Below are 17777 nucleotides of genomic sequence, written 5' to 3' on the forward strand. Positions count from 1 at the left end.
TATATATATATATATATATATATATATATATAACATAAGTAAATAGTCACTAGTCGCGACTTGCGAAGTTTAGGCCAGCTAGGGTACAGAATTTAAAACTAGTTTGACAACAGTATTTCCTATCTCTCTCAAGATACATCATCGCCTCTATAGGCAAGTTCCAAAATAAACATTTACGTACATCATATTGAAGGTTTTTCAAAATAAACAAGAGAGATTCTAAAAGTACAAAATAGAATCAAATGAACTTTGCCGTCTTCCAGACGAATCCAGCTCACTGCTGAGCACCAGGACCTGCATCTGAAAAATAGAGAATATATACGGAATGTGAACTCCCAATCCATGGTTTCCAGTACGGTAAAAGTGCCAAGAAAATATAATGTACTATAATATAAATTCACTAAGCATCTTAAACTCCTTGTCTCGTCATATCCATCCTAAGTTCTCAGTAATCCATAACTTGGCAACTATCATAGGGGATTCTATTCTAACCCAATTTCCTTCTTACTTTCACTACCTTCCCAACCGAATAAACTAAGAACTGAATCCTCATCAATCTCTCTTCCTCCACAATCCTCCAAAACACCAGTAGAGCCACACAGACAAACAAAATAGATAAGGCAAACACAAGAAGAATACAGATACGGCAGGTAGCAAATATAGCAGATAAGCATAATAATCACATAGGCAATCCCAATTAATGCACAATTAAACAAAGCACACACATGCATATGATGTATGTCTATCCTACTGGCCGTGAGCTCACGTGTCGGTTACTTTGTCAGAACCTGACACACTTGTTAGCTAACCCGGATATTGTCTCTCTGACATGCCTCCACACTCTTGAGATATAGTGCCCATCACACTCTCGGGATATAGTGTCCGTCACACTCATGGGATATAGCGCCCGCCACGCTCTCGGGGTATAGTGCCCATCACACTCATGGAATATAGTGCCCAACACACTTTCCAGGGTAAGGTGCTCCCATACTATTATGATATAGCGCCCACCATGCTCTCGGGATATAGTGTCCGTCACACTCATGGATATAGTGTCTGACACACCTTACAACAGAGAGAAACTCATACATTCTCATCATCAACAAATGTCAATCAAACCTCAATTATCACATTCATTCATACTCATTCGTATTCTTTCATTCAATATCATTATGGCCAGAATTCGTCAATTATATAACACTTTTTAATCATAATTCATCATATTTCAAGCTTACTTCTCCTCTAAGTTACCTCTCTTCCTAACTTCACCTCATCACTAAGCATACAACTAAGGTTTAGGGGCTAAAAGAGTAAAAATAGAGGTTTAGATGTTCAAAATTAGGTTTTAAAACAAAAATTCATTTTTGCTGAAAACAGGGTCGTCGCATATGCAAGCACCTTGCTCGCGTACACGAGATGCCCAACCTGAAAGGGTTGGTCGTGTCGCGTACGCAAAATATGTAGAGTGGCAAAAATGCTAAATACTACAAAATTTCAGTTTCACGCGCCAAACTTCTGACGAGCATAACTTTTTCGTTTTAAATCATTTTTCATCCGTTCTTCAAACGGCGTAAACTTCTCGGAGCTGATTTTCATATGAAATAAGTTTAAAATAATTTGAGGGTCTGGAAGCCAAGTTATGGCTCGCCGAAGTTCGGCAAAAAATTAGATTTTCACCAAAGTCCTCAAACCTCTATTTTCATCAAATCACAACTCAAAGCCAACTTCCTACACTTATAAACGGCACCAAAACATACCATATCACATCAACACAGCCTCACATCCTACCACAACCAATCATACCTAAATTTCTAAACAATCTCATGCAAATCCATCAAGATCAACTTCAATAATCAACAAAACCTCATGTTCAAATATTTATATATTACTATCATTTATCATTTTCATCATTTCATCAAATCACCAATCATCAACCATCACTTACTGTTCTTATATCTTTCTAGCCTCCGGCTCAATATTTCATCAAATAAACTCATAACCACATAATTCACTATCCAATACCAATTTCAATCCACACATCAACTATGCATAATTCCACAATCCTTATCCAATATCAATATCATCCACTACACATATAATACCAATCAATCATACCATTCAAGCTTAATCCTAGGGGCACCTAACCTAGGAATTCACATCATATCACACGATACTTAAATGAAACATAAATCGTACCTCTTGGAGTCAAAATAATTAAGCCTCTTCTTTGGAAATCTCTACCAAACCATAGCTCCAAGCCTCGCTAAATCCCCACAAGCAACATCAATCTCCCAATTGTGCACTAAAATCACCCAATACTTTAACATAGCCAATTTTTACACTTATAATCAACCTAGGGTTCATAAAATTAATAAATCACTAGGGTTTGGGAATTTCTTACCTTAACCCATAAAATTGGTTGATAAAATTCATCAATAGCTCATACTAGAGTACCCCTAAACAACTAAAACCACAATATCTCAACATAAACTTAACCAAATTCGAATTCAAAGATGGAAAATGAAACTAGGCTTTGATTTTGAAATACTCACCACAAAACTTAGATAAAATCAAAGAGGAGGAGAAGAGTGACGCGTGGCTACAAACGGTGTGGCGATCGGAGCTCTGGATTGAGAGATATGGTGGATTGAAGATTGAAATTGAAGTTGGAACCCTCACCTCTCACCTCTCTTCCATTTCAGCGTGTGTGTGTTTGAAATGGGGAGGAAGGCTGAAGCTCACTCATTAAATGGGTAATGGGTTGGGCCTTTGGACCCAATATGGGTCCAGTTCAATTGGTTTGGCCTGTTCGATCCAATCTTAGGCCAATTTCTTTAAAATTAATGTCAAAATTCTTATTTTAATTAGTTCTATCTCATTAAATATAAAATTCTATTTTCTATTTTTAAATAATAATTAATTTATTCATTAATTATTTACTAATTTTGCAAGTTTTACACATAACACTTCTCTAAGTTCTTGTTCATCAAGAATCAACAACCCTCTTTTCCAAGGTCATTTATACATCATTTTCTCTATGCAATCATAATCACCATTATATACCACCACATGTAATATGACAATATAATTATAAAATAAGCTCAACTTCTAAAGTAATAATAACATTTTTTTAATACTGTTTGAAGACATGACATGGGGTATCATTAAAATAAGAACACTAAACTTAAAAACTAACTAACAAAAATAGAAAAAAATAGGAATCATGCAAATAAACAGAAAACATAATCATAATTATAAAGGGAGAAAAATAGAAGGCAAGTATGAAAAGAACTCAACTACCTTAATGATCATGGCGGCCATCTCCCTCATCCGGTTTTGCTTCTTATGGTCCTCGTAGCCTCCCTATTTCTTGTCTCATTTGGAGAAGCTCGAGGCGTTGGCTTTCTTACTCAGTCACAATCTGATGGAGAATGACACCATGGCTATCTTGGTTCACCTTCATTTGCTCAAGGGACGTAGTCAATTATTGCCAATACTCTTGTGGCAAAAAATAATGCCTTTGAGGCATGAGGGGTGGTGAGGAGCTTGTTGTACTTCTTCTTCAGCTTGGCCTCCTCTCTGAACCCTTACATACTCCCTCGCATGCTCCATTGTCTTATTAGAGATCGGCCGCTCAATAGGAATGGAAAAATCATTCTCCAAGTTCACCCTTGCAGCCTCACAGAAAGCGGTGAATAAGATGGGGGAAGACCAACTTAGCATGTGTGGAGGGATTTGAGGCGATGTGATAAATTTGTTGCGGAATTATGTCCTTCACCTCCACCTTATACCCTATCAGGATACATGGATCATGATGGCTTTATCCACAGTGCACTCAGAGCAGTTGCCAGTTAGAAGAATGGATCGTTAGATGAACTCCAACTATCCTCTAGCCACCGGCTTGAGGTCACTCCATCGTAATTGATTTGGTTGTCCATCCGCACCCATTCTCCACTGAGTTCCCAGGAGATAAATGTCAGCAAGTACTTGGTCATATCTCCGGTCCCGGCTCATCCTCTTACTGTAATAATCCAAAGTGTGATTTGGGAGTGGCAGTTGGAAGGTCGCTCTAATGCTCCTTGGATTGAACTCAAGTATCTTCCCTCGTACCAAGGTGCGGTAATTCTTCTCATTCACATCACACACATCCTTGTAAGTGATTCCATATTACCATAGAATTCTTGGACCTTCAACTGGCCCATCTCAATGTGCATATTACACAGTAATTCCCAATCTTTCCTTTCTATTTCGCACTGGATTTTCAAATATTCATCTAGCTTAAGGTCGAACTTAACCTTCAGAATCATTTTTTTTTTGCTTGTGATTTAAAAAAAATGTTCCTTATGCAATTTGGTGCTGAACCAATTTGTAGTGCCTTTCCCTTTCTCTTTTGTGAAAAGGATTCACCTCCCTTTGGTGCCATTGATGAATAAAATAAGCAGAGCTAGCTCGACAACAACAAACTTAAAAGTTTGCTTGTCCCCAAAAAAAAAAAAGAAAATAAAAAATAGATGAAAAATAGAGAACAAGAAGGGAAGGTAAGAGAAAAAAGAAATAAGTAGAAAGGAGGGAGAGAGAGTAGGGGACAAGTGGAGGGGGTGGTTGTTTTGGGGAAGAAGAAAAATATGAAGAGGAAGAAGGAGTGCAGGAGGGGGCACGGTTGAAGAAAAGATAGAGGGGAAATTGTTTGTGTATGAGTGGGAAATAGGGTTTTGGGGGTTATTTATAGGAGGGGGTGGGGAGTTATATGAATAAGGGTGGGAGTTTTGGGGGTAGGCGAGGTGGGTGTATAGGGAAAGGGAGGGATTTGGGGAGAAGGAAAAGGAAGAAAGGGGGGTTGGGGGTGCAAAGACCAAGGGGGCAGGGGTAGGGGAGAGGTTGGGGAACGAGAGAGAATCAGAAGATTTGAATGCAAGATTTGAAGGGGAGGGGGAGTTGCAGCGCACTCGACACTAAATGCCGGGTAGGTGGCGCTATTCCCAAGGCAAACCAAGTGTGTTCCCCTTCCAAGTGCTAAACGCCAGATAGCTGGCGCTAAACGCCAACTTAGGGTTTTTTATTACCTCAATGCTAAACGTCGAGGTGACAATGACCAAAACCCCAAGTATCGCACCCCTGGCACTAAATGCCACCAGTCGGCGCTAAATGCCAGGGGTTTAAAAGCTTGCTTTCGAAACTCGTGCACCTAGCACCAAACCCCTAGAGGCAGCGCTAAATGCCAAGTGCCTAGTGAGTTCATCCTCTTTGCATGCATTCCTAGCGCCAAATGCCAATTCTCGACGCTAAACGTCGGGGCACCAGAATATGATTTCAACTTCTTAATGTTCCCTTTGTTGTCCCAAGCGTACTTGTTTTTTGTTGTAAGCACTCAAACAAAACCAAAAGTAAAGAAAACTAACAAAGGAAAATAGAATAAAAATAGGAAAATAATGCAAGGATACTAAGCATTGGGTTGCCTCCTAACAAGCACTTCTTTAACGTCACTATCTTAACAGTTCAACTGCTAAGTAAGCAGATGAGTGGTCTTTTGGCGGTCAATGTCACCACCAAGATAGTGCTTTAATATCAAGCCATTGACAGTGAACATCCTGTTGGACTGTTCTTCCATGATTTCCATATGATCATAAGAAGAAACCTTAGTGACTCGAAACGGTCCCAACCACTGGAATTTCAGCTTCCCTATGAATATCTTGAGCCTTGAGTTAAAAAGAATGACTTTTTGACCCGGCTCAAATATTTTGGTGGCTATCTTTTTATCATGCCATGTCTTTGTCTTCTCTTTGTAGAGCTTAGCGTTTTCATATGCTGTGTTTTGGAATTCATCAAACTCATTAAGTTGGAGGAGCCTCTTCTCTCTTGCAACCTTAGAATCAAAGTTCAGAAATTTAGTAGTCCAGTAAGCTCATGCTCCAATTCTACAGTCAAGTGGTAGGCTTTGCCATAAACCAACTGATAAGGAGACATTTCGATAGGAGTCTTAAAGGCTGTCCAATAAGCACAGAGAGTTTTATCAGTCTTCCTAGCCCAATCCTTTTTTAAAGCACTGACAATCTTCTCTAGAATTCGTTTGAAATCTCTATTAGAAATCTCCACCTGTCCACTTGTTTGTGACATTGTAAAATCAATTGATTTTTGTTTGTGAAATCAGTAGTGGTAGCCATGAATTTGAGAAAAGAAAGGAAATAAAGGAGTGGAGGAAGAAGGAAGAAGGGAAATTTCTCAAGAATTTGGAATCTAATTGGCTTTTGATACCACGAAGGAGTTCAAAAATATTGAAGATTCTTAGAGAAGAGAATAGTGTGAATGTTACTGATGTATTTGCATAAATGAACTCTGTTTTGCAACGTACAAAGGAGTAGTATTATACATACATGGCACGAAGTGCCTTACTAATATAAAGGAAAAGTAAACTAAACTAACATACAAAAAACGGAGAATATACCACTAACGTTAGTAATTTAAATCATAATTTATTTATATATAATCATCTGGTACATATATGCATTCAGTTGAAATTATTGGCATACACTTCATCTATTAAACAACATTTCTATTTCATCTTCATCTAACGAAAAGTGTGAGGATGTTTTCCAGATAAATGAGCTGAAAAAAAAAAAAGAAGTAATTATTTGACAAGCATAATAATAACTTGGGCATCTATAAATTGTAAGTGAAACTGAATTGATTGAGTACTCATACAAGGTAACTAACACTACTTCTGTTAGTTTCCATATTTGTTTGTAGTAATATATTTTTTTCAAGTTGGATTTCGAGTTAACTACTTTATTTGAAATAAACACAAATGAATTTTTTTTTGTGTATTCCTCAAAAAACTTAAGGACAAAAGCTATTGAATTTCAAAATACTCTCCGAACATTAAAAATCATCCACAGCATTATATCTCTGTATATTTATATATGTTGTTTCTCTCTTTTTTTAACAAAATGATTAACCATCAAAATGATGGTGTTTTTTATAATAGTGTAATTAAACTTTTCATATACACAAAAAATAACATTTTATTCGTATTTTGATTATAAATATAAATCTATTTTAATTATATTATTTATAAAATTTGATTATATTATTTATAAAGTTTGATTATAAATAGAAATATATGGTCAATCTGTATTTTAATACGTAATATTCTTATAAGGCTAGTTTTATTTTTTGTTTCTACATGCATTTAATAACATGGTACACATCAACTTTTTATATGAAGTTCTCTATGAAGTAAAATGTATGTTCAATAAAAACAACGCATCATTTTATTTAGAAATTGAATCTTTTAAATTTTAAATTTTATTTTAAAGGATAAAATGTGATTTCTCATCATTTATTTTGTAAGTGAAATCGGACTAGAAAAAAATATGAAAAAAAAATCATTTAAAATAAAAAATTATACTTTATCATTTAAAATAAAAATTCAAAATTTAGAGGATTTAAATTTTTTTATTTATAAGGCTATACTTACCTTAAATATAAACATGTAAAAGGATTGCAATGAAATATTGCTTGATAAATCTACAGAGTGGGCACGATTCCAAAGAATCAAAGCCATGATAGCATGTGTGGAAACCTACCAAATTGAATGATAGAACAAAGTTAAGACATGGATTAAAAAATGATCAAATAACTTCACTTTCCCTACTTATATCGTAATAAGCTAAGTGTAACTACATAATTTGCACACTTGGAAAAGGTTTAAACGGTTGATTTGCATATTTTTGCATGTTAGGGGCTAAAGTGCATGTAGCGTAAAGTTTAGGGATAAATCCGGTTTATCCTAATTTTTTATTATTAAATGATTATTTATATAATTATTGTATAGTTTTACTTAACAGTTTTGATTTTTGGAGTAAGTACTTTATGATATATACCAGGATTTCTATAATCAAAAGTTCTAAATTTTAATTCATATTATTTTTAAATAGAAAAAATTTTAGTATAAAAAAATTCCAAAAAAATAAAAGAGGCTCTTACAATTGAAGGAATTTCTTAGATAAATAATTATTTATATAATTCACATATTTCTATCTATCCGTCTAAACTTTTAGTATAAGTGTTTCATAAAAAAAAAATGAATAATATTTATAAATCATATTCCATAAAGTAAAAAAAAAAAAAAAAATTACCGAAAAAAATTTGCTCCATAAGAATGGAGATGATGCTCCAATTAGAATAGCAGCTCCATAAGCAATTTCAAGAAGTGAAACACAAAACCAAAATACCTAACAAAGTATTAACAAAATGAAGAGTGAACATTAGTATATTATTAATTATTATATCACAAACTAATTATAATATATTGCACGTACGAGGGGAAGAAAAAAAAATTACCCGCTTAGAACCTAATCGAATTGCTAAAGTTTTGATTCCTGCTGCTTTGTCTCCTTCAATGTCCGGCATATCCTATTTGTTTCACCAAATAATGTTACATCAGTTAACTGATCACATTCAACCAATAAATAATATAAAAAATGAATATTCATCTTAAGAACCAAGACAGAAAGTTTTACCTTTGCCATTGCTACAACCGCATAAAAAATTGCCATCACAACAGTAGCAAAAAATAGGGATCTTGGATAAGTAGTTGCCTTATTGAGTACAAAGGTCTAGACAATAGACATCATGGAATGAATTAGAATCCAAAAATATATTACACTATCATAATAATATATCTTCCACAAATTTAAGTTGATATATAAGAGAAAGCACGTAAATAGTTATAAAGAATTTGTACGTGAACTTATTCAGATTATATTCGATTAATTTTTTTAAAAAAAATAATATATGAATTAGGTATAAGAGCTATGTAATTTCACAATAATTAAAAAAAAATATCGCTAAATAAAATAAAATAATAGTGGTTTAACTCGAATCGCCACTAATTAAACGTTATAGAGTTATTATTACTGTACTAACCGTCACTAAATACCACTTTTTACAGTAGTTTGCTAGAATTTTTAGTGTTTTAATATATCTCCTTAAATAAAAGTAATTTTTCTTATGTTTATATCAACAAATTCCTCACTTCTCTAACTTTTGAATTTCAAAATCAGAAATAAAAAAGAGTTGACTTATAATGCAGTTAATTTTCTAGACTTTTTCTAAAGAGTAATGCATGAACGTCTACAACAATATAATATTCTTGGAAAGAGTATAGTTTAGAATGGATAAATACCTTCATGTGCATAAAAGCTGCAATATTAAAAGATATCGTCATCCCAATTGAGTGAATCATTACAGTAAGTGTTGTAGATTTCTTCCATCTTAGAAAAGGTAACTGCAAAGGTAGGTTTAAAAATAACAATTAGTTATATAAATATTATGAACAATATGTAGCCACCGTTATGAAAGAAAATTAAATATCATCCAGCCACCATTTCAATATAAAAGTATTATTAAAAAATGCTCTAAGTAAATTAACTTCATATTCGGGGAGAAATCTATTACCATCATAAGACAAGTTGCATCTTAATAATATGTAACAAAAAAAAAAGTTGCATCTTAATAAATTTTCGTTACATAAACAATTTGTACGCATGTATTTCATTACGGTTAAAAATATAATCATTTGTGTTATCTATTCGACTCTTTTTATTAGTTTAAGTTTTTAGAAAAAATAATTTTATGACATGATATTAGAATTTTATATTCGAAGAGTGTAGAGTTCGATACTTGATAAACTCCAAAAGTAAAAAAAATAGTATAAGACAAATAAAAAATGTCTATACAAAAATTAAATAAACTCAAAAAAAGTTTTTATTTAAAAGAGAGTGTAATTTCATAACAATAACAAATTATAATAACAAAAATATTTAGCACAATAAAAATTAAGCTCAAAATTGTCTAAAATTATTTTATTTTATATTCTTTAATTATAATTTATCTGATTTTATATTTTTTTATTACCGTTAGAATAATTGAATAATATTAGATATAAAACTATATAATTATGCATATCAAAAACTTAAAATTATAAATATTAAAATAAATAAAATTATTTTAAATTATTAAGTATATAATAAAAAATAAGTGAAGATATTTACTAAATGAGAGTGGCTGTAGCACTCCCAAAAATGATTATATTAGAGAGTGAATATTTGTGGGCCGCATAATAATATATTGAATAACATTGGATAGATAAAGTCTGATATCAGTTTAGTTAAGTGGGCCTAATTGACGTTAACTATCTCTTTTCCTAGTTGTTGTGGAGTCATGGTGGTTCATTTGTTTTTATTTATCGAGTACAGATATTTTGTTGAGTTGTATTTAGGTGTGGGATGTATTTTAGACACGATATTTATTGATATTCGTCTGATATATGTATCTGTTGTATCTAACCGTGTCTTAATAAAAAATAAAATTTTTTTAAACACGTTTAGATACACCTAAATACCATCACATATCAGCATGTCCTATTTTATTCTTAACATATATTTTTTAAATAAATTTAGATATCAATAAATTATAAAAATATAATTACGATTTATCCAAAAAATACTTTATATTTTACATGTATGCATATTTTATATCTTATAAAATTTTAAAATTCGTATATTAACGTATCTCATGTTATATCGTGTTCGGTGTCCGTGTCTTTAAGAGTTGTGTTTGTTTACCAATGCTATAGGTTTGTTGTTCCTGGCTTCCTGTTCCATGTAGGCACGTTGTGCCAATCCTTTCTCAGTTTCTCTATGATTGAGGAATAAAAATAATATTTCATATTATTTAAATTTAATTAAATTATATATAAATTTCAAGAAGTTTCAAGTTCGAACCATATATATTTTTATTTCTTACTGAAAGACGTCTCCTGCAATAATCCAGCGCACCGCTGGTCCACCGTGGGCGTGCCGGAGTCATGCATCCCAACCGCAATGGTTTGACACGCGCGAATACTAAAAGACTTTATCCATATTAATCGTGAAACTTTTGTAATAATTTCAATCAATTTTTTTGAGGATATTGATAAACAAAAATCATTAATTGATTTACAAAATCTTTGAATGATCACAACGAATTAATGTCATACAATGCAATGCAAAGACAAAACTGCATGTGTTTATTAAAAGCAATATTAAAATCGACTCACATTAACGGAATAACCTGTCATTAGCACAAAAGTGAGAAGAAGAGCCCAAAGCGATGGTTTTGATCCTATCATCCAAGCAACTCCAAAGCTCTGTACAAGAAACATAATGACTTGAATATTTTTGTAGGTGGGTGATAATTATTAGTATCAAGTGAATTATTAGGTGAGTTGGACAGCTTTTAACTTTAGAAATTATTCATTTACTATTTGATCTCAGCCAAATCTCAAATCCGAATATACCTGTTACATAACGAGAAATTTCACCACTAAACCAATGCTTTGTGTAATTTTTTTGTAACTTTGGTAACTCTTATTTATTCCAACAACTTTTGTTTTGAACATGTATTTGCAGGTTTCTGAAGTGGGTTTATTTATCTTTTGGCCCAAATCTCTCACTCTTTATTGGCACGTATGTAGGTTTGGTCCATGTCAAACCATGTTATGCAATTTTACATTTTGAATTTGGATCCTCTAAAGTTTGAATTTCACTTTAGAGAGTAAAATGTGATCTTCTACCTTTGAATAGTTTCTCTTCATATTTATTATTGGTCCCACCTATGAAATCACTGGTGAGAGATCACACTTTACTTTCTAAAATGAAATTCAAACTTTAGAAAATTCAAATCCTTACATTTTAATAGCACCTCGATTTAATACAAAAAAAAAAAAATTAATGGCTGAAGTGCAACTCATTATAACACATTTAATCAATACAATTTCTGTTTTGATTCATTCACACTCTTACTTTCTTTCTCCTTCAAGAACTCAAGCTGAGTTTCTTCTTCTCAGCAATGCTTCTCTCATTACAAATCTTGGTTGGTTCATCAACTCTTTTTAGTCGGACCTAATTATATAGTTTTTATTTTTGTCAAAATGTTCTTCTAATTAATTTAATAAAATATAGAAGGAAAATAAATGAATAAAGATTGTCGCATCCTAATTAATAACAAATGAAATTAAAATAAACTTAAAGCAATCAATTTGGCAAAAGTGATATATGATTCTATATATAACATACCAGAAATAGAAATGATGCCACAATTATAATTCCATTTGTGAAAGAAAATTCTCCAGATGCTAAAGGAAGATATGGCTTATTAATCTACAATAACAATTAAAAAAACGAAGCACCACTGGTTAGAAAAATAACACAGACAAGTAAACGCAGGAAGCTATAACTATAAACGATCGATGCTTGTTTATAAATTGAGTAAATTCTAATGAATTAATGCTACAACACTTGATGAGGGTAACTTTTAATTCCTCTTACTAATAACGGCTTATGTTTGCTCATCTCACTTATCTTTTGTATAAAATCAATCGACCGTACCGTTATAAATTTGTATAACATTTTACGATAAAATGTTGTACGTTTACTTTCTCTATTTATCGAATATGAACTATATAGTTATAGAAAAATTTAGGGCCAGCAATTTTTTTAAATTTTGGCCAGCATGTAACAAAAAAAAAAAATGAGTCATTGGATGAAATTTCACACCATTAAAATTATTATTAATGATTATTTGATAGCTACAAATCACAAAAATTGTTGGCCCCTAGCACTCCTCTATAGTTATTTATCAATACTAAATTTAATGGTTCATGAGTTGAACATTTGACTAATAAATTTAGATCTTTTAAAATAAACAAATCAATAAAGTAATAAAGTGAGCAATTAATTATTATTGAATTTGTAACTTATATTATATATATATTATATGAGAATTTTACTATCTTAATTTAAAAATAATTTTTTATTTTATCACTTTATTAACGATCACGTTTTAGAGAATTTTTCATTTTTCTTTGGTTACTAAACATTTCCGCTTGATTAATGATCGTGGTCTTAAACCGGGCTGGACCAAAGAATCCTTAGCCTTTAAACAAAAGCTTAGTTATCAAGCACATGCATTTGCCTGTATAATTAGTGTATCTAAATAGAAAATTAGAAATACATACCTTGTCTATTTCAAGATCAGCTAATTGATTCAATCCAACAAGATAGAGATGCATGAAGAAGTGTGGTACAATATACTGAAATGAAATAGCAGGGGAAAAAGCTCAACATTAGGAACACATTTTCAGCTTAGACTTTGTATTGTATGTAGGGTATATAGTGAAAAATGTGATACAAAGCTTAATATCAAGAGATGTGCGCTATGATTTAAACTCATTAATTTCTTTTGAGATAATATTTAAATTGGTTTTTAAAGTTACATTCTCATTTTATTGTGATCTTCAAAATTTTAATTTACTCAATTAAATTCTTTAACTTAATATCTGTGACTTATTTTATTAATTTCTAATTTCTAATTCTATTTCCGTCACAAAACCGATAATAGTGTACTGAAATAGGTTGACGGCTATCACACTAGATTCTGTAATGATTATTTAATACGGTAATTAAAATTTTTTATCTTAATTTGTTCCTTAAAAGGTTTTAAAACCCTTAAATGAAATTAGAATTAGGATTTTAAATATTTCATAAAAAACAAATTGAGATAAAAAGATTTCAATTGCCACTTCCAATAGCTATTAAAAAATCTAACGAAATAGCTGTCAATCCATCTTAACACACCTTTAATAGTTTCATGACAAAAATAAAGTTAGATACTAACGTGAATCACAAATGCTTAATTGGAAAACCAAATTAAATAAATTATAACTTTAAAATTCATATTGAGATGCAAGTGTAACTTTAGAACTAATCTCATGAGCATTAACTCATTTTTGTTTAGTTCGTACAATGTTATTGTCATTTTAAAAATGATATAAGCAGGACATTACAGTATAAATGTTCCTTTCTCTGTTTCTTGACATATAAATTGGAGCGAACCTGTAAATAGCCATTAAAAAATGTTGGATATAATTGTGATAGATTATCCACAGCAAGGAGTGAAGAAAAAAGTGAACCTGCCACCTGCACAAAAGATCCAAAAGATTTTTACAGCAGTTGATCATTGATGAGTACAATATTTTTCAAGATTTAATTTAGAAATGAAAGAAACTAACTTGGCTCATGAATGCGTAGAATCTGCTAAATTTGCGAAAAGTATCCAAGCCGTGTATGATAGATTCAATAATAATTTTTGAATTATGAGCTTGTGATTCAGGTTCATATGATTCTGTAGTGACTGCATTTATTATTTGTCTCTTCTCATATTTATCAAATGTTGATTTTTGTTCAATGCCTTTGTAATGGTTGGTCCAATTATTCTCCAAAGATGTATTGATGATACGATTTTCTGTTAATGATTTTCCATTCTTGTTCCATGAAGATCTTGGTACATAATATCCTGGAAAACCAAATTTCATAATTAAAACATTATAAGTATTTATCTATTGAGACATTAAAAACTCATATCAAAATATACATAAGGTAAAAATTTACTTATTTTTTAATAATATCTATTATTTTTATTTATAGAGTAAATACAGAATAAAATTGAGAATTGATTATAAAATTTTACAACTAAATTAGAGTGTTATTACTGTTATGTTATATAATAAGTTTACAATTGTCTGAAAGATAAAACCAAAAGACAATTGACTCAATAAATATTCTATTTGTAATATAAAAAGTAAATATATATTAAATAAAAAATTTGAAATAATAGATATCAACATATCGTGAACTATTAATACCATCTAGTTAGGTCAAAAATTGAAAATGTCAGCGGAGAGAGAAAGAGGGAGACAGAGAGAATGAAATCTGTGACTTACTTGAGTAGGAATGGTCAACGTACTTTTTATTCTTCCGGCACCGGCAGTGACCACCTATCAATGTCACCTCTTGTTATATATATAAAAAATACCTTGCTATAGTATATTTTTCAATATTTTAAAATTGTTTAAAATTACTATCAATTATTGATTTAATTTTATTTTAAATGTTTAAATAAATTTTAATTCTATATTTTATTAAATTTTTTTTATCATCAATAATTTTTTTTTTTAGTTTTGCGTTTAACTACATTATTTCATTCCTATCTCTAAATGAGATACATATTTAACAAATATTTTTTTATTCTATCTTTTATATTATAACTTCTCAAATAATCATAAGTATAGAAATTAAAATAAATTAAATGGAGAATTAATTATTAAAAATATATATATAGAATTTATTAGAATATCCTTATCATGATACTACTTTTAAAAATTTAAACCCATAGAAAAAGACAATATGAATGCTTATATTTCTAATACACTCTCTCAAGTAATGTTATTTTTTTGGATTTGTTCGATTTTTTTTGCATAAATATTTTTTTTATTTGTCTTGTGCTTTTTTTTTGTTCATTATGGATCGAGCTCTAAATTTTTTGAACATAAAATTCTGATACTATATTATAATATAGTTTTTTTTAAAAGTTTAAGCTGGTAGGAGGATACGACATGAATGATTATATTTTTAATAATACTATTAAAGACTATAAAAGGTACAATTATAAATTGTTTGTTAAGTAAATACAGGTTACTTTTTTTTTTTAAATATAGTTAAGATAGGAGGGAAAATATTCTGCCTATATGGTCCATATAAATGGGTTACAACTGTATAAACGATTTTGAAAAGCCATATATAGCTCAAAAGCAACTTGTTACAAAGGTGGCGATTTTTTTTTTTCAATTCGTATTCTTTCAAGTTTCAATATATCTGAAATGTGTTGCAGTAATCATCCTTATATATCTATGTATGTTTACTTTTTTTCCAGCCATTGATTTATGAGTTCATCTTTTTTCTTCTCAAGTATCTAAAATTCCTTATCTAGTGGTGCTTGTGGGTGTGATGGAGTGGTCGTTTTAATTTGTGGGTGAAATAGGAAGGAAATATATACAGTGATATGTATGATTTTTGGTATTTTTTTTTCTCTTTTGGTAGGATATTATGTTGTAAATATCTCATATTACTTATAAAAAAGAAGAAGAAGTAAAGACATAAAATAATTTGATCTTTTACATATTGAATTTATGTTTATTATAGTATATAAAAAATAATAGAAAATTAATGCTTTTTATTAATATTAACCAAAATTTAAAATAATTTATTTTTATACGGTTGAATTTAAGATTTAAAATTTAAAATATAAAAAATTTAGTATCGAAGTTTATTATTGATAAAAAATGATAAATTTTATTAATCATGTAATATTGTTTTTAATATATGAATGGATAAAAAAATATTATTTTGATTCTTAACGTTTGGACTAAATCCTAATTTAGTCTCTAACGTTTTAAACGGATTCATAATATTGTCTTCTACCATTAAATTTGACTTGATTAATTAACCAACAAAATTTTATATTAGTGATAATTAATGGGTTAATTTTACTTACGTACTAAAATCGAACGTTATATTAATTCTTAAATATGCTAATTGTTTGTGTCAAATTTAACTGTAGAACAACATTAAATCCATTTGATATTTTTGAAATAGAACATTTGAAACGTTAAAAACTAAATTAGAATTTGGTCCAAATATTAAGACTAAAATAATACTTTACTCTAGGGGTGTTCAAATTCAAACCGATCCAAATTAAACCGCTCATCCAATTCAATCCAAACCGAAAACCGACTAAAACCATATTAATTCAGATTTGATTGGATTCTATGTTTTGCAAACCGCTGGATCGGATTGAATTTCGGATCTACTTTTCATAATTGATCCAATCCAATTCACACCGCACAATGTGTTATATTATTATTTTATTATTATATTTATAATTATACTTATAACATGTTCAATTGTTATATATTTTTATATTATTCATGTATTATTATTATTATTATTATTTAATAAATATTTTATGTTCAAAATGTTATTTATTTATTTATTTTAACTAACCTAGAATTTTATTTCCATTGTTATGTTATCGTTAGTTTTTTAAGATATTGTTGAGATTTGTTATGTCATTGTTGATTATTTAAAATTTGATGTTGAGACTTGTTATATGTATTTAATTTTTTTAATTTACAAAACCGCAAATCCAATCCAATCCAAATCGCTTGAAATCAGATTAGATCGGATCAGATTTTTTTTAAAAAAGCATTCAATCCAAACCGCACCGCAAGTAAAACTAGTGTTCGGATCGGATGAGTTTTTGACTCAAAACCGATTCAAACCGCACCGCGAACACCCCTACTTTACCCTATATTAATAATAGGTACTTACTGTCTATTAGTTCACTCATTTAAAAAAAAAAAGAATATTAAAATAAATACCAATATTGAAAACAAAATGAAAAAAGAAAAACAACAATAATAATTAATACGAAAGAAGAAAGACGCAATACCGGGAATAATGGTGATTGAAGAAGAACAAGAAATTGAGCCTAGAAGCCCAAAAGCCATTATTTACTAAATCAGCAAAATCCTCAGAAAGTAACACACAATTTAAGAGACATGATCTTCATTTGTCCATTGTTGTAACTATTTATAAAGAATCGTACAGATAAAGACAGGAACTAGCTGGTTGGTTTGCCGGCGATGCATAGAAACTAAATGAAAAAGTCATCACCTAATGACTTGAATATCAAATCGAAGAAGAAAAAGTCCGCTCAACTATCTTATTATATATTTATGTGTTTATATATCTTTGTAGTATAATAATAATTAACACTGTCAAAAAAAAAAAATTAACAATTAAAATAACTAAATTTTTAAGTAAAACAATAGAATATTT

General features: G+C 30.2%; 2 protein-coding genes across 2 annotated transcripts; both read right to left on the reverse strand.

Annotated features, from left to right (window-relative positions):
- Nucleotides 1-5503: 5503 nt before the first annotated feature.
- LOC107611445 (uncharacterized) lies at nt 5504-6114 on the reverse strand. Its single transcript, XM_016313369.1, has 2 exons — nt 5947-6114; nt 5504-5863 (listed from the first exon to the last, which is right to left on the reverse strand). Exons 1-2 carry the CDS (start codon nt 6112-6114, stop codon nt 5504-5506), a joined length of 528 nt encoding a protein of 175 aa, XP_016168855.1.
- A 447-nt stretch (nt 6115-6561) lies between these two features.
- LOC107611446 (naringenin 8-dimethylallyltransferase 2, chloroplastic-like) lies at nt 6562-17446 on the reverse strand. The gene is made up of 13 exons (XM_088496997.1): nt 17389-17446; nt 14822-14875; nt 14111-14394; nt 13935-14018; nt 13058-13132; nt 12117-12200; nt 11099-11188; nt 9185-9286; nt 8520-8615; nt 8341-8412; nt 8136-8231; nt 7475-7579; nt 6562-6603 (listed from the first exon to the last, which is right to left on the reverse strand). The coding sequence occupies exons 1-13, from the start codon at nt 17444-17446 to the stop codon at nt 6562-6564; spliced, it is 1242 nt and encodes a 413-aa protein (XP_088353123.1).
- Nucleotides 17447-17777: the final 331 nt, after the last annotated feature.

Source organism: Arachis ipaensis, chromosome B8, assembly GCF_059453495.1.
Source record: "Arachis ipaensis isolate K30076 ecotype BB chromosome B8, ASM5945349v1, whole genome shotgun sequence".
Classification (NCBI taxonomy): Eukaryota; Viridiplantae; Streptophyta; class Magnoliopsida; order Fabales; family Fabaceae; genus Arachis; species Arachis ipaensis.